Source organism: Pempheris klunzingeri, chromosome 17 (genome assembly GCF_042242105.1).
Source record: "Pempheris klunzingeri isolate RE-2024b chromosome 17, fPemKlu1.hap1, whole genome shotgun sequence".
Classification (NCBI taxonomy): domain Eukaryota; kingdom Metazoa; phylum Chordata; class Actinopteri; order Acropomatiformes; family Pempheridae; genus Pempheris; species Pempheris klunzingeri.
In genome coordinates, this window is record NC_092028.1 from 1,426,794 (window position 1) to 1,444,670 (window position 17,877).

At 48.4% G+C, this 17,877-nt stretch overlaps 1 protein-coding gene across 1 annotated transcript; it reads left to right on the forward strand.

Moving 5' to 3' along the window:
* Positions 1–294: 294 nt before the first annotated feature.
* Positions 295–17,407, forward strand: mvp (major vault protein). The gene is made up of 17 exons (XM_070847188.1): positions 295–405; positions 3,474–3,652; positions 6,369–6,564; positions 7,354–7,477; positions 8,178–8,309; positions 8,394–8,488; positions 9,230–9,466; positions 9,633–9,758; positions 11,898–12,116; positions 13,573–13,808; positions 13,895–14,092; positions 14,673–14,817; positions 14,933–15,144; positions 15,524–15,640; positions 15,734–15,860; positions 16,053–16,241; positions 16,741–17,407. Exons 2-17 carry the CDS (start codon positions 3,489–3,491, stop codon positions 16,858–16,860), a joined length of 2,637 nt encoding a protein of 878 aa, XP_070703289.1. The 5' UTR covers positions 295–405; positions 3,474–3,488; the 3' UTR covers positions 16,861–17,407.
* Positions 17,408–17,877: the final 470 nt, after the last annotated feature.

Sequence of the window (17,877 nt, forward strand, 5' to 3'; positions counted from 1 at the left end):
CCGCTGTGAGAGGACAAACAGCAGGTTCACACCTTTTCAGCCATGGTTCATATTTCTGCTCAGACTGAACTTCACTGTCCAGGTGTGTCGTCACGTGACCTCACTATAACACCTCTGACGTCAGTAAATGGTGGCGACACCCCCTCTTCAACCCCCCCGTCTTCACACCGACCCGTAAGTAGGTGCCGTCTGACCACGTGACTGACGCAGCGCTGCAGTAGAAGTCGGTAAGTCACGTGACTACCGAGTCTTTTCCGGGACAGAGGCAGCAGCCCCGCCCCCTGACTCACCGTGCTGCCGCCTTCATCTGCCCCCCGCTCTCCTCATGAGTTTCCCCCCGCGGAGCCTCCGTCAGTGAGACACAGGAGCCAGTCTGAGCCGCCTGCACAGCCGCGTTAGGACGAGGTAAGAAAAAACCCAGGGAGTACACCGCCCCCACAGTGTCGGCAGAACTCCGCTCTAAAACCGTAGAGTTTAAAACTTTCTTACGTGTCGGCTAAAACTGTTGCACGATACAAGACATTTTAAGATGTTCACAGGTCGAAGCGGAGTCGAACTTCAAAACGGCATCCATTTAAAACACCGAGCAGGACTAAATTCAACCAAATGTCAACTTTCTATAACTGTTTGTCTTACAACTCCCAGCGTTCGTCTCCAATATTGCGTTAGTGTCGGACGATTCATTGGAGCGGTTTTAAAAGTCAGAATTGGTCCAAATCTGAAAGCATTTCTGCGTGGTGTTGATTAACACACGCCGAACTCGACACAGCGTCTCATTAATGCCTGAAGGGTGTTAATCAGCACCGACAGGTGTGGGCACTGCCCGACCAGGAAGGGGGCATCACATTTGTAGGTTTTTTAAAGGGAGTTCGGTGTCACGTTCTCTGCGTAGGAGAAGAGGTTGCAGGGCCTCTAAGTTTATAACCAGGAAGTTGCCTGGTTTGATGCAGTAAACAAGTTACCTTCATGAGCTGCTCTGATGCCAACTGTCAGCCTGACTTGGCTAATTCTGATAGATTTAGGATGAGTAATGGTAGAGAACACAGATTGATGCCTGCCTGCAGATGAAGAGTGATGCTGCTGACTGAAGTGACCGAGCAGAGCTGATGGACTTTGGACAGAACCACTCAGTTTAGAAGCTGCTGCCCCTGAGGAAGATACACGAAGAGGAAGCTCCCACCTCGTCAATCAGGGCCGTGTTGCTGTTCCGTGTCATGTTGGTCCGCTCTCACTGTGAGATGACTCAGGCCTTTTTACTGCAACAGAGGCAGCACTGACTCCAGAGCTCACAGCCTGAGATACAGAGTTTAACCCCATAATGTGCTCTGGAGGCCACACAGATACTTTTCCATAAACATTTCCATAATTTGATGATAATAAACTGTAATCGTCAAAGTGGTGAAACATGCAGCTCACTTAATAGCCAAGGAGAGAACACAGGAGCTGCTGCTGCCTCCATCAGTCCGTGTGTCTGTGTTACTGTGTGTTACACAGATATTAACTAACTATTTAAAACACCAAACTCACACAGACACTCTGACTGATGGAGGCAGCAGCAGAGCAGCAGCTCCTGTGTCCTGTTCTCTAAAATCCCTGTTTTAGTGAATGTAGTCTGGTGTGTGTGCTGTTTGTGGTTAAACCAAAAGGATCTTCCAGGTCTCTCTCTGTAGGGATCCTTTCCATGATGCTGTCAGACAAAATGTAGTGAAGTGAACATTAACAGTATTTCCCTCTGAGATGTAGCAGGAGATAAAGTAATGAAGTACATCAGTTGAGTTTCTCGCCCCTGTCGGGTCACATGACTTTAAGCTGAATGTGAGGGCTCCTCTGTGAGCTGACGGAGGCTTTCGCTCCGTGTGTGATCTCTGTGTTCATACCTGAGCTCCACCACCTGACGCTGGTCTCATCACAGGATCGTTCGGTGTAAGAAGAGCTTCTCCTCTGGACAGCGGAGCCTCCTGTGATTTGATCAGAGCTGCCGAACAAACACAGACTGATATTAAACGCAGGGCTGCAGCTGGCTTCATTATTTTCTCCATTAATCGGTTATTGATTTGATCGATAAAATGTCTGTCTCAGTTTCTCAGAGCTCAACAGAGTGAAACCCAAAGGAATTCAGTTTAGAGCAAAATAAAACAGAGAGAAGCAGCAAGTCATCACGCTGGAGGAGCTGGAACCAGACTTTAATTGATTTATTAGTGAATCAAACCGTTATTATTCGATTTTCAGATCAATTTCCTGTCGATCGACTACTTAAATGTTGTCCAGACATGAGCAGCTGTGCACCAACATCATCTAAAGAAAGTATTCTTAAACCCAGAATGACGACCAGGTCTCTCCCTGTGCTGACGCTGACGTTTAACCTCAGGGGATCTGCTGACAGACTACTGATCTGATAGCGGTGATCGATTTGCTCCACGGGGGATCATTTTTATGTGAGACAGCGTGATGCTGAGTCAGCGAATAACTGTAACAGAACTTTTATAGAGAATCTGACTGACGAAGGAGCTGAATCTAAAGTTTACCGCTCACATCGTACGGAAGCCCAGAGAGGCCACTGAGGAGGGACAATCTAAATCTCTCCATCTCAGGGTTGGTTTGTCGACTCCCGCCGTCTTCTAGTCTGTCCAGAGACGCGCTCTTGTGGCCGAAATGGGTTTTACAATAACAAACACTCCGAAATTTTTTTTTTTTTTTTCTGTAAGTAGATAAATAAAATGGAATCATATGATTGATAGAAATGAAATAAAAATAAGAGGAAAATCTGCAAAAGAGACTCATTTTACTCATTTTGGCCACAAAGTCCTGCACTCTGACGGCACAGGAGGGAGGTGACCAACCAGCACCTCCAGGAGTCCAGCACCTCCAGGAGTCCAGCACCTCCAGGAGTCCAGCACCTCCAGGAGTCCAGCACCTCCAGGCTGATCCAGAACTACAAAAACACAAAATATTTATTTTTCTGCAAAAGTCCCGCTGGTTTTCACAGATGGAAAAGGAATTAAATAATAACCCAATCAAAAGCTTTTTTTTTTTTAAATCAGCTGTTCTTAAGTGTGCCTCTCAGGGCTTCAGTACGTCTGGCTGCTGATCGATCCTCTAAATCAGTGCGGATCAATAACCGATATAAGCCTCGGTCCTGATCGGAGCACACAGAAATAAGCCAACATGCTTCTAGATCCACCCACAGTCCTAGTTTAACTAACTAACCTACTAACCAGCTAACCAGGACATGATTTAAAGAACGAGAGAGGATCACATCAGCAGGTTTAGAAAGTACAAAAACATCATGGTGATCACATGAAAGGTTGCTGATTTATGAGGTGACTGCAGTGAATCAACATGTTCACTGGAATCATTTATGATCCACTTCCAGCTGGAAAAGAGATCAGAGCAGAACTGCTGCTTTTGATTCCAGTGAGTCGCCTTGTGTGTGTTTTGTGACCGACTGACTAACAGACGTCTCCTCTCTGCAGCGTCGACTTCACATCATGTCTAAGAAGGCAGGAAGCCGGGGGCCGGAGTTCGAGGGGCTGGTGGAGGCGTCCATCATCCGGATCCCGCCCCATCACTACATCCACGTGCTGGACCAGAACACCAACATCGCCCGGGTGGAGATCGGACCGCTCACCTACATCCGCCAGGACAACGAGAGGTCAGGAAGTCCGTTTAAAAGACGTAAAGTTCAGGATCCTCTCCCACATTTTGGTTCAGCCGGTTCTGTTCTGAGCACCACGCAGCACCTGGTGTGGCTGCAGCTAGTAAAAGTGTTGGAACTGGTCCAGTAGATCACCTCAGCCAACGGGCTGCATAAACTAGACCCAGAAAAAGGTGTGATGAGGCCGATAGTGCTGCAGGACAGAGCTCCTTCACATCGTGAACAATGGAGCTGCTTTAGGGCCTCGGTTTAATGGCACAACAAGCATGAAGCGGTGAGGTGTGTGCACTGTGTGGGCGTCTCCACCTGCTGTTCTGGTTCATGGAAAAGAGCTGAGACAAGGTAGATCACAGGGTGTGGTGGTTAAAGGAGTGTTTTTATACCTGTATAGTGTTCAAGTGACCAGTAGGTACATTAGTCCTCCACCCAGTCACATAGAATAACACTCTGAGCCTGTCAGTGGCTAAAACAAGCACCTTTAGTGGACCTAAGTGTGTGACAGCATCATGGAAAGGATCCCTACAGAGAGAGACCTGGAAGATCCTTTTGGTTTAACCACAAACAGCACACACACCAGACTACATTCACTAAAACAGGGATTTTAGAGAACAGCACACAGGAGCTGCTGCCTCCATCAGGTAGTTTATTTGTGTCATTGTGTGTAACACAAATATTGTTTTGGATTCAAACTAACCCTTTAAAACACCAAAGTCACACAATAACAGAAACAAACTGACTGCTTGGGGCAGCAGGAGAACAGAAACTCCTGTGTTCTGTGAGGTAAAATCCCTGTTTTTATCAATGGGGTCTGGCGTGTTTTGAAGAGAGCACTATAACTGCTGTTTGTTGGCCTTTAAACTAAACCTGTAGTGGGCGTGATGAACAGCAGCCTCTCAGGCACTAACAGGCCTTTGGACCCTTTAAATCTTGTGACTGACTGATTTTAAACTGATTATGATCTACATGGACGCACAGGAAGCTTCTCACCAGTTCACTCAGAGCAAACACAGAAACCCTGCTGATCAACTGTTCAGTGTCAGTAACCAGTAACCTAACTCCACCACACACACACACACACACACACTCACACCTTTGCCTTAGAAAGCCTTTATCTCGGCAGGACAGCTCTGTTGTTGCAGATACACTGATTTACTCTAACAGGCAGTGATTTAAAGGCCGACGCTGTCAGCAGATCATGTGACCCAGTATCGATTGGTAGGAGACTTTTGAGGCCCGCAGATGTCACTGATGTGTACTAATGATGATAATGATAATGTCCTATTATTCCTGACACTGTATCATAGTTATTGAGCCGATCACATTTCCCTCAGAAACAGTCAGTTTAAAAAGTCATGAAAACTTCCTCTGATTGGTCAGTATCAGTCTGTAAAGAAGCGTCCTCTGATTGGTCGGTATCAGTCTATAAAGAAGCGTCCTCTGATTGGTCGGTATCAGTCTATAAAGAAGCGTCCTCTGATTGGTCGGTATCAGTCTATAAAGAAGCGTCCTCTGATTGGTCGGTATCAGTCTGTATAAAGAAGCGTCCTCTGATTGGTCGGTATCAGTCTGTGTATAGAAGCGTCCTCTGATTGGTCGGTATCAGTCTGTATAAAGAAGCGTCCTCTGATTGGTCGGTATCAGTCTGTGTAAAGAAGCGTCCTCTGATTGGTCGGTATCAGTCTGTGTATAGAAGCGTCCTCTGATTGGTCGGTATCAGTCTGTATAAAGAAGCGTCCTCTGATTGGTCGGTATCAGTCTGTATAAAGAAGCGTCCTCTGATTGGTCGGTATCAGTCTGTATAAAGAAGCGTCCTCTGATTGGTCGGTATCAGTCTATAAAGAAGCGTCCTCTGATTGGTCGGTATCAGTCTGTATAAAGAAGCGTCCTCTGATTGGTCGGTATCAATCTGTATAAAGAAGCGTCCTCTGATTGGTCGGTATCAGTCTGTAAAGAAGCGTCCTCTGATTGGTCGGTATCAGTCTGTATAAAGAAGCGTCCTCTGATTGGTCGGTATCAGTCTGTATAAAGAAGCGTCCTCTGATTGGTCGGTATCAATCTGTATAAAGAAGCGTCCTCTGATTGGTCGGTATCAGTCTGTAAAGAAGCGTCCTCTGATTGGTCGGTATCAGTCTGTAAAGAAGCGTCCTCTGATTGGTCGGTATCAGTCTATAAAGAAGCGTCCTCTGATTGGTCGGTATCAGTCTATAAAGAAGCGTCCTCTGATTGGTCGGTATCAGTCTGTATAAAGAAGCGTCCTCTGATTGGTCGGTATCAGTCTGTAAAGAAGCGTCCTCTGATTGGTCGGTATCAGTCTGTATAAAGAAGCGTCCTCTGATTGGTCGGTATCAGTCTATAAAGAAGCGTCCTCTGATTGGTCGGTATCAGTCTATAAAGAAGCGTCCTCTGATTGGTCGGTATCTTTCGGGTGGGGCTACCTGCTCACTAACCAATCAGAGGAGGTCTTTGTGCAACGATCTGGCTTCAAAAAACCAAGATGGCGGCGCCCCCGTTTTATTTGCAATTAAACAAGTTTTAACTTTAATCTGTCTCAAACATCATATTTCCTTCATAATACACAAACTTTGACATGTTGTTCCTCACAGCGCAGCGTTTTAATGAGCCGGTCACATGACTGTAAAACTTGATTGAGTTTTAAAGGGAGGATGGATTCATGGCGCTGATCATGTGACCCGCGTCCTCTCCTCCCCCTCAGAGTCCTCTTCCTACCGGTTCGGATGATCATGGTGCCGCCGCGTCACTACTGCGTGGTCGTGAACCCGGTGGCCCGGGATGACGACAAGCAGGTCCTCTTCGACCAATCGGGTCAGGCCAAGCTCCGCCACGCCGACCTGGAGATCCGGCTGACCCAGGACCCGTTCCCACTGTACCCCGGAGAGGAGATCCAGCAGGTGGGAACGCCGGCCTGTGCTTCAAACAAACTTTACTGTCCACCACAAACACACGGAGATAGAAACGATAAGACTAAGACTAGGTTTATTATTATTATTATTATTATTATTATTATTATTATTATGCTTTTTTAAAGTCAGTTTATAAGAAACAATAATTCATGTTCATCGGAGGAGAAACCGTCTTTTTTCTAAATGGAATTAAAAGGATAAACTTTTAACTTTAACTTTAGAATCAGAGACTTTAAAGAACTTTCTTCTCAGTGTTCATGTGAAAACTGTAAATGATCAAATGTTCTTAACGGTAAACTGGTTTGTTTTGCACAGACTGAAGGAAACGTTAGTTATTAAAGAGAAACTGATGATACTACTAGACTGTTATAGAAACTGAAGGGTCAACAAACACACTTCAGATGTTTTTCACATCTTCACTCTAACTTTTCCTCTTTTGAACATTCAGGCTTTGTGTGAAAATGAGAGAAAACATTAGTGACAGTAAACCTGGAATAGAAATTAGATTCTGTGTTTAAATCTTCTTACATAATGATTATAACAGAGATAAAAACTATTTTTAAAAGCAAAATGTTCATCATCATCATCATCATCATCGTGTATTTTTTTAAAAACCATTTAAGAAGGAAAGAAAACTGGGAACTGTCCCTTTTTTTTAAAGTGACCCCTCATACATACAGAAGCCTGTTGGGGGGGGGGGAGTATTTCAGCTTGATTTTACTGCTGAAATAAAAAGAGCAGTGTTCCTCCTGATGGCCGTCTGTGTTTGTGCGTCAGGACGTGACGCCGCTGCAGATCGTGTATCCCGACACGGCGCTGCGTCTGCAGGCCCTGCTGGACTTCAAGGACGACGGCGGAGAGAAGAGGGTGGCCGGAGACGAGTGGCTGTTTGAAGGACCCGGTACGTTGCTGCGGTTTAAAGGTTTAGTTTGTGTTTTAATCCACGTTAAGCAGCAGCTCAGGGACCCGACGACCACAGAGGACTTTAAAGATGCTGCTGGCTGGAGACGTTCCTCACCACCATCTCTGCTGTGGCTTTAGATCTCATGTTCAGATATGTTTGTCTGATGAACCTGCTGGAAAACGAGACGATGCATCTAAAGAGGTGAAGCCTGTCTTAGCTCCACAGACCTGGATCTCCCAGTCGGACTCGGATGGTTCTCACCCGTCTGTTAGCTCAGACCTCCTGCCTCAGGCTCTGAGCGCTCACATTAACATCTATATTATTATATCTAATTTATATATAAATCCAGATTCAAACTTCAGGTCCCACTGTCCCACAGCAAAGGACACGTGGACGCCACTTTAGCGTCTGACATAATCGGACTGAAATGGCGGACGGCGCCTTTAATGGCTCCTCTGGAGCAGGTCAGGTGGTCCGCATCGGTTACCGTGGTGATCTAGCCAGGTTAAAACAGGGCCATCTTCACGGTTGTCCCTGGGTAACAGCTCCAGGAGAGCTGAACGAGCTGCGGAGGGCTTCATGAAGATGGTGTGTTTCACATGGTGTGTGTGTGTGTGTGTGTGTGTGTGTGTGTGTCTGTGTGTCTGTGTGTCTGTGTGTGTGTGTCTGTGTGTGTGTCTGTGTGTGTGTGTTGCAGGGACCTACATCCCCAAGAAGGAGGTGGTCGTGTTGGAGACCATCAAGGCCACAGTGATCAGAGAGAACCAGGCCATCAGACTGAGAGCACGCAAGGAGGGAGTGGACAGAGGGGGGGTCCGCAGGGTCACAGGTAACACACACACAAGCACACACACACAAGCACACCTTTACTACCACCGTTACTGTTACCATGGTATTTTGTGTGTGTGTTCAGGTGAGGAGTGGCTGGTCAGTAAGGTGGGAGCGTACCTTCCAGGCGCCCATGAAGAGGTCATTGACATTGTGAACGCTTTCATCCTGACTGATAAGGTGACTCACAAGTTCAAACTGCAGTCGTACTCTGATCTTTTACTTGAAGGAGAACCTTGGTTATGGTGTTCAGTAGATCACCTCAGCGTGTGAGATCCTTTTTGTTTGACCAGAAACAGCCAGTATTTCACTCCCTTCACAGCCACCAGACTCCATTTGACAAAAACAGCAATCTTACCTCATAGAACACAGGAGGTGTTGGTCAGCTGTTAGTTTGTTTGTGTTATTGTGTGCTTCATAAACGTTGTGTTGTTTCTGAACTCACCCTTTAGAACACTAAAGTCACACAATACAATAAAAAACTAACTGATCGAGGCAGTTTTACACCAGCAACTCCCTTGTAAAATGACTGTTTTAGTGAATGTAGTCTGGTGTGTGTGCTGTTTGTGGTTAAACCAAAAGGATCTTCCAGGTCTCTCTCTGTAGGGATCCTTTCCATGATGCTGTCACACACTTAGAATAACACTCTGAGCCTGTCAGTGGATCAAACAAGCTCTTTTAGTGGATCTACTGTGATCAGGTGCAGTTGTCCCAAAGGATCATGTTGCAGCCATTGCAGCCCGTTTGGTGTCTGCTGGCTGAGGTGATCTACTGGACCAGTTCCAACACTTTTACTACCTACCAGTCACTCAGACACCAGGATGTGGACACAGAGGGACCAGGGGGAGAAACAGCAGAATTATCCTTTAATAAATAGTGACATCAGATCTGAAATCAACTCTAAATGTGTTGCCTCCCCAGAAAGCGCTTCATGTTCGCGCCCTGCGGCCCTTTAAAGACACCGGCGGGCGGGACCGTCGTACAGGGGAGGAGTGGCTGGTGACCATGGCCGACAGGGAGGCTCACATCCCCTCTGTGGCGGAGGAGGTGGTGGGGGTGGTGGATGTGACCACGCTGAGCAGCAGGCAGTACTGTGTGGTCCTGGACCCGGTGGGACCCGATGGGAAGCCTCAGCTGGGGCAGAAGAGGGTGGTGAAGGTGAGGAGGAGGACGCTGACAGAATATTTGTGTTGTCTTTAAAGTCTCTCTCCTTGTGCTGCTAATATTCTCTCACTGTGAACTGGCCTTCAGTCACGGCTCACTTCTGTGTCTCCTGTATCTACTTCTTCTCCCCCAGACCTGATAAGTTCTTTCTCTCCATCAGGGTGAGCGCTCATTTTTCCTGCAGCCGGGTGAGCACCTTGAACGCGGCATCCAGGACGTGTACGTGCTGTCGGAGGAGGAGGGTCTGGTGCTGAGAGCTGTGGAGGCCTTCAACGACATCGAGGAGGTGAGGAGAGACGTCACAGCAGGGCTCTATCTTTACACATCCTGGTGTCTGAATGACGGGTAGGTAGTAAAAGTGTTGGAACTGGTCAATCAATCAATCTTTATTAATTGATTGATTGACTTCAGCCAGCAGCCACCAAATGGGCTGCAACGCGATCCTTTGGTACAACTGTTATATCACTCTCTGCACACACCAGACTCCATTCACTAAAGCAGTCATTTTACCATGTGGAACACGGGGGTGGCTGGTGTACTCCTACATTTTATTGGTTAGTTTGTCTGCGTTATTGTTCGTTACACAAATATTGTGTTGGGTCCGAACAAACCATCTGAGGCACCTAAAGTCAGACAATAACACAAACTAACTAGCTGATGGAGGCAGAAGCAGACCAGCAGCTCCTGTGTTCTGAGGTAAAATTGTTGTTTTTGTGAATGTAGTCTGGTGTGTGTGCAGAGAGCGATATAACGGCTGTTTGTTCTTAAACCAAAAGGATCTTCCAGGTCTATCTGTGTTACTCTAAGCGTCTGACAACATTATGGAAAGGATCCTTACAATCTGAGCCTGTCAGTGGCTAAAACACACTTTTAGTGGACCTACTGTGACTGGGTGGAGGACTAATGTACCTACTGGTCACTTAAACACTATACAGGTATAAAAACACTCCTTTAACCACCACACCCTGTGATCTACCTTGTCTCAGCTCTTTTCCATGAACCAGAACAGCAGGTGGAGACGCCCACACAGTGCACACACCTCACCGCTTCATGCTTGTTGTGCCATTAAACCGAGGCCCTAAAGCAGCTCCATTGTTCACGATGTGAAGGAGCTCTGTCCTGCAGCACTATCGGCCTCATCACACCTTTTTCTGGGTCTAGTTTATGTGAAACGTTCTCTGTGAGGGAGTAGTTGAATGGAGGGAGGAGCTGCATTACTTAAACACACTTTATGGTGTGTAAAGTCTTGTGCAACCAGTTGGTGACAGAAAAGTGACTGCTAAGCAAACTTCATCCACATACACAGGTGTGTCAGGGTTCTTAATCTTTTCAGCTCAGAATGAAGTGAAAAATCACAGGTGTGTCTGCTTTCAGGGCCTCATGCCACTGACTGGTGTGGCTGGGTGTGTTCAGGCTGAGCTGCTCTCTGTCACAGCGGGAGGTTATCGCAGGTATTCCTCAGAAAAGGGAGTGGACCCTAGTGGGGTAGGGAGCAGCAGAAGATATCACATGTTGATTTAAAGACGGATCTGACACAGCTGGAGCCTTCTGACGTTTACACTTTACATACAGGTGGATTTTAATCAGAGCTCTGGATAAATAACCATAAAACAGTGTTGATCTGATCCTCCAGAACACTTCCTGTTTACAGGACGCTGTCTTTGAGGTTTCAGAGCGTGCTCAGAGCGCCCACATGGTTTTCAGCTGCACACTGTGCTGAACACACAGCTGAACATTAGGCATGAACAGGTCCAGTCACTTCAGTGTCAGATGGTATTTACTGTAATTGTCTGTCAAAATAAATCATTCTTCAGGGGCGAAGGGTGCACAGAACCTCAACACTTAGCACAGGTGTCAGAAGGCAAAATGACTCCAGATTGATCATCTTTAGCGAACCCCTCCCAGGACACACACCTGCTTCCTTCAGAGATCGATGACGCTTCATTGTGAAGAGTTTTCTCTGAACTGCGTTGCCGTGGTAATGCCACAACAGTCGTCTTTGTCGCAGCGTACATGACAGGCCAACACACGGCACAGACATGCAATGAATTCTGGGATACCAAGACAGTAAACTGGAGTTTGGTGAGAATCCCAGGATGTCAGGAGTCAGATGTTCCCTGCACCATCTTCCCCTCCTAACCTGGCAAACTCTTCTTCTTCTTCTTCTTTCCTTTGACTCACACCCCGTCCTCTCCTGCCACCACCCCCTTCATTATCACTCCGTCTGCTCTCTACATTGTCATTTCTCATTCTTTGGGTTTCATTTTACTCTCAGTGCCCCCCTCCTATCCCCTCTCCTCCTCTTCTTCCTCCCCCGTCTCCTCCTCCTCCTACTCCTCCTCCCCTTCCTCCACCGCTCCAATGCATCGCCACGTTAACCCTTCTCTCCCTCCTCCACCTCTCTCTCCCCCATTCTCTCTGCCAGCGTGAGGAGGAGGAAGAGGAGGAGGAGGAGGAGGTGATGCAGGAGCGGGCGAAGCGCTCGCGGAGAAGCGGCGTCCTCCGTCGCCCCGGAGACCGCTGGATGCTGCGGGGTCCCATCGAGTACGTCCCCCCTGCGACCGTGGAGGTGATGCTGCGACGACAGGCCATCCCGCTGGACGAGAACGAGGGCATCTACGTCCGGGACATCAAAACTGGAAAGGTGAGTCCCTCTTTAAAAGGACCGTACACTGCTGCCGAGGACTGAAACTGGTTGAGTTGTCAGTACAAAAGAGAACAACTACGACTCCCAGGGTGCATTTCACCTACAGTGAGCTAATCACAGGGCTTGACATGCTTTGTAGATACACTATATTGCCAAAAGTATTGGCTCACCTGCCTTGACTCGCATATGAACTTAAGTGACATCCCATTCTTAAACCATAGGGCTTAATATGACATTGGTCCACCCTTTGCAGCTACAACAGCTTCAACTCTTCTGGGAAGGCTTTCCACAAGGTTTAGGAGTGTGTTTATGTGAATTTTTGACCATTCCTCCAGAAGCACGTTTGTGAGGTCAGGCACTGATGTTGGACGAGAAGGCCTGGCTCTCAGTCTCCACTCTAATTCATCCCAAAGGTGTTCTAGCGGGTTGAGGTCAGGACTCTGTGCAGGCCAGTCAAGTTCATCCACACCAAACTTTCTCATCCATGTCTTTATGGACCTGTTGGAACAGGAAGGGGTCATCCCCAAACTGTTCCCACAAAGTTGGGAGCATGGAATTGTCCAAAATCTCTTGGTATGCTGAAGCATTCAGAGGTCATTTCACTGGAACTAAGGGGCCAAGCCCAGCTCCTGAAAAACAACCCCACACATCATAATCCCCCTTCACCAAACTTTACACATGGCACAGTGCAGTCAGACAAGTACCGTTCTCCTGGCAACCGCCAAACCCAGACTCGTCCATCAGATTGCCAGATGGTGAAGAGCGATTCGTCACTCCAGAGAACACGTCTCCACTGCTCTAGAGTCCAGTGGCGGTGGCTTTACACCACTGCATCCGACGCTTTGCATTGCACTTGGTGATGTAAGGCTTGGATGCAGCTGCTCGGCCATGGAAACCCATTCCATGAAGCTCTCTACGCACTGTTCTTGAGCTAATCTGAAGGCCACATGAAGTTTGGAGGTCTGTAGCGATTGACTCAGCAGAAAGTTGTCGACCTCTGCGCACTATGCGCCTCAGCATCCGCTGACCCCGCTCAGTCATTTTACGTGGCCTACCACTTCGTGGCTGAGTTGCTGTTGTTCCCAATCGCCTCCACTTTGTTATAATACCACTGACAGTTGACTGTGGAATATTTCACGACTGGACTTGTTGCGCAGGTGGCATCCTATCACAGTACCACGCTGGAATTGCTCTTGTGACCGACCCATTCTTTCACAAATGTTTGTAGAAACAGTCTGCATGCCTTGGTGCTTGATTTTATACACCTGTGGCCATGGAAGTGATTGGAACACCTGATTTCAATCATTTGGATGGGTGAGTGAATACTTTTGGCAATATAGTGTACCTGATAGCTGGTGGTTAGTAGCTCTGGTTACCAAAGGTATCCTCAGATGTACTGGCTGGATTAAAGTGAATGAACTAGAGATGACTCCTGCCCCTCGCTGCTCCTCAGGTGCGAGCAGTGATCGGTCACACCTACATGCTGACTCAGGATGAGGAGCTGTGGCAGAAGGAGCTTCCGGCTAACGTGGAGGCGCTGCTGGCTTCTCCTCTGGACCCGCTGGCCGACCGCTCGGACCGGACCAGGACCGGAGAAACCACGCCGAGGGACAAGACCAAGGTGGTCACTTACAGGGTGCCCCACAATGCTGCCGTCCAGGTGTACGACTACAGAGAGAAGGCGGCCAGGTGAGCCCGGGGTTTCCTGCCCTGATGGAGGGACGTGGTGGTAAAGTCTTGAGCTGACTCGGTGTTGGTGTGGTTCTGGTCGTCAGGGTGGTGTTTGGACCAGAGAGGGTGATGCTGGGACCTGACGAGCAGTTCACTGTGCTCTCGCTGTCCGGAGACAAGCCAAAGAGGGCCAACGTCATCAAGGCCATCTGCCTCCTGCTGGGACCCGACTTCTTCACCGACATCATCACCATCGAGACCGCCGACCACGCCCGGCTGCAGCTGCAGCTCTCCTACAACTGGTAAATCAGCAGATCAGCAGGACAGAGGTTCAGTAAAGAAACGCCTTAGAGAGAAGAGCTGGTTCTGACCAGCGTCAGGCTTAGTGAAGACTTGGTCTTAACTGTGCAGGCTAATGTGAATGTCCACGCCACGATACATCCTAGCTGCTAGGATACACCGCTGACAGTCTTCTGCTAATTTTCTTGCTGATAATTTGTCATTTGCTGCAACAACACGGAGGATCAGGGACAAAAGACATTTCATGGACGCTTCAGTAGAAAAGGAACAGACCAGACTATCACAGCGTCCTGTATGATACGCACCATCCTCTGTGCCGTTACCATAGAAATGTCCTGGATAAACGCTACCTCGAAGCTAAGGGGACATGGTGACTATTAGCCAAAGCGACTAGACGTTAGCTCCAAGCTAGAGGAACTACAAACTAATGCTAAGCCAAGAGGAAGTGGAAGCTCAGTGTAAGATATAGAAAGTTTACTCTACAGGGAGGTGTTTGTTATGTATCATCCTGGGTCGTATTAATAGAAACACCTGTCAGTCAAACAGCACCATCTTCTTCCTCTACCGTCTTCTCCTCCTCAGGTATTTTGATATCAAGTCTCCAGCGGACCCCTCTGATGCAGCCGCTCTGTTCTCAGTTCCTGACTTTGTTGGAGACGCCTGTAAAGCCGTCGCCTCCCGGATCAGAGGAGCAGTGGCCTCCGTGCAGTTTGATGATTTCCACAAGGTTGGTGTTCCACCTTCCTCTGTTCTCCAGCAGTGGAAACTGCACCAGGAGAAAAGAAACCTCATCCCAAGGTCTTCACTCTCCTCATCACTTTGTTTTGTTATTATGGATGCAGAACTCGAACCGGATCATCTGCTCGGCCGTGTTCGGCTTCGACGAAAAGCTGGCGGTTCGTCCCAACCTTCGCTTCAGCCAGAACAACCTGGTGATCAGCAGCGTGGACATCCAGTCTGTGGAGCCGGTGGACCAGAGAACACGAGACGCCCTGCAGAAGAGCGTCCAGCTCGCCATCGAGATCACCACCAACTCCCAGGAGGCCACCGCACGGTGACACACACACACACAGACAGACACAGTTTGACTTCCCTTAAGGTCTATCAGACTGGAGTACTGTTAGCCTACACCAAAACAATGCTATGCTAATGCTAAGTGGACATGGAGACCGACCTTAAGCTAAAGGGGCTATCCTTAGCCTATGCTAAGCTAAAGGGACCTTGAGGTTGACAGTAAGTTGAGGAGAACTGGAGCTGAGGGGAACCAGAAGCAAAGTATCACAGGCATCATTACAGCATTTACACTATTTCATCAATGAAGCGTGTAGATACTCTGTTCTCCAGTGAGCTTTGTTAGCTTAGAAGATGTAAAACAGGCACTTTGAGTCGTTCAGGACCAAATGTGATCCTGACTGATCGATCTGTGTGTTCAGGCACGAGGCGGAGCGTCTGGAGCAGGAGGCCCGGGGGAAGCTGGAGAGGCAGAGGATCACGGACCAGGCCGAGGCCGAGAGAGCCAGGAAGGAGCTGCTGGAGCTGGAGGCACTCAGGTGACCGCAGGCTCACGGGGTTAACTGGTGCAGCACCAGCAGGAGGTGTTAAAGGACCAGACGCGTCCCACTAACCCCGCCTGTGTGTTTCAGTGCGGCGGTGGAGAGCACCGGAGCTGCCAAGGCCGAAGCTCAGTCTCGGGCCGAGGCGGCTCGTATTCAGGGAGAGGCGGCGGTCAGCGAGGCCAAGCTGAAGGCCGAGGCTCTGAGGATCGAGGCGGTACGCCATAACTTCCTGTTTCACCTTTCAACATAAAACCCACCACAGAAGAGAAGTAGCAGTACTTAACATTTTAGTCCAAATATCCACAAACCAAAGTCAGTGTTACACACAGTTAAATACGTACGTGTGTGTGTGTGGTGTGTGGTGTGTGGTGTGTGTGTGTGTGGTGTGTGGTGTGTGTGTGTGCAGGAGTCGGAGCTCCAGCGGCTGGTGAAGGCTCGTGAGCAGGAGCTGAGCTACAAGCAGCAGATGGACAATCTGGAGGTGGAGAAGCAGAAACGTCTGGCTCTGATCGAGAGCGAGGGCTTCAGCAAGGTGGTGGAGTGTGTCGGCAGCGACACGCTCAAGGAGATAGCCCGGGCCGGGCCGGAGCTCCAGGTACTGCACCCCCACCACTAGTACGACTACTGACCAGTACCATGACCACCACCACTAGTACGACTACTGACCAGTACCATGACCACCACCACTAGTACGACTACTGACCAGTACCATGACCACCACCACTAGTACGACTACTGACCAGTACCATGACCACCACCACTAGTACGACTACTGACCAGTACCATGACCCCCACCACTAGTACGACTACTGACCAGTACCATGACCACCACCACTGCTTGTTTTGTCTAACAGTCCAAAAGTTAAAGTAGAAATGTCTAGAAGATAGAGATGGTAAAAAGAACCTCACCTCACTGCACATGGAAATAAATAGAACCATGTGGTCATGGTTCTACGGCTGTGATTGGTTTAGAACCATGTGGTCATGGTTCTACGGCTGTGATTGGTTTAGAACCATGTGGTCATGGTTCTACGGCTGTGATTGGCTGATCCCCCCCCCCCACACCTGTCTGAACCTGCCTCCCCGTCCTCCAGGTGAAGATGCTGCAGGCTCTGGGGCTGAAGTCCACCCTCATCACAGACGGATCGTCGCCCATCAACTTGTTCACCACCGCCAACGGCCTGCTGGGGGCGCTGCCGGGCCAGAGCCACTGAGGAGGAGGAGGAGGAGGAGGAGGAGGAGGAGGAGGAAGTGTCAAAGTAAACCTCAGATTGATTCTTCTGTAGCATGGCAGCAGATGAGTGTACTAAACTCTACCAGAACAGGACGTGCATCTTTAAAGTCCTCCTTTTACTTTGTCTCCATAAATGATGAACACTAGTGGTTATTAAAGGGATGAGCCATTATTAGCTGAGCGTCAATGAGGTTTTCCAGAAACAATGTGGTCGTATCTCTGTGAAGCTCCGCCCACAGGAGTAGTTTACATTGAAGTGTGTAGAAAAGAGTTAACATCTGTCCTGACGACAGAATCTGAGGTTTACTTTTGGACGGTGACGGTGAAACCTGAAGGAAGAAGAACTGTGCCTACAAACATGACAGTTTGTTTAGTCGTATAGCCAAAGATCTGCTTTGCACTACGTCCACTAGACATAGAGACGAACAGTTAATGCTGACATTTCTACATTAATAAAGTCTGTCCACCGTCCCCCCCTGCCTTACAAAGAGCTGCTGTGTGAACACATTAAAGTGCTGCCGCCCCCACGTCTGTGTCTGCTGTGCTGCTTCATCATCATCATCACCACCACCAAACACTGATGGGGTCTTTCTACACAGGGGTGATCTGAGCCACCCTTTGTTACTAGGCAACCACAGACTAAATAGGAAAAGTGATCAATTCAAAATGATTTGTTTTATGTGCAAACAGTCTGAACAATTACAGACACTTCCTGAAGCACCCACACACCAGCTAAAATCCCTGTTTTAGTGAATGTAGTCTGGTGTGTGTGCTGTTTGTGGTTAAACCAAAAGGATCTTCCAGGTCTCTCTCTGTAGGGATCCTTTCCATGATGCTGTCACACACTTAGAATAACACTCACACACCAGGATGTGGACAGAGAGGATCATGGGGGAGTTAACTGGCACCTTTCCATGGTACTCGCTTCACTTTGAACTGAACTGATCTCCACTGGTTGTAAGCTGCAGGTGAAGCATCATCCTGTTAAACCTGCCAA

Coding starts and splice junctions, on each gene's coding strand:
- mvp (XM_070847188.1), top strand. CDS start 3,489: ATGTCTAAGAAGGCAGGAAGCCGGGGGCCGGAGTTCGAGGGGCTGGTG. Junction 3,653..6,368: donor ATCCGCCAGGACAACGAGAG/GTCAGGAAGTCC, acceptor CCTCCCCCTCAG/AGTCCTCTTCCTACCGGTTC. Junction 16,242..16,740: donor GGGCCGGGCCGGAGCTCCAG/GTACTGCACCCC, acceptor CCCGTCCTCCAG/GTGAAGATGCTGCAGGCTCT.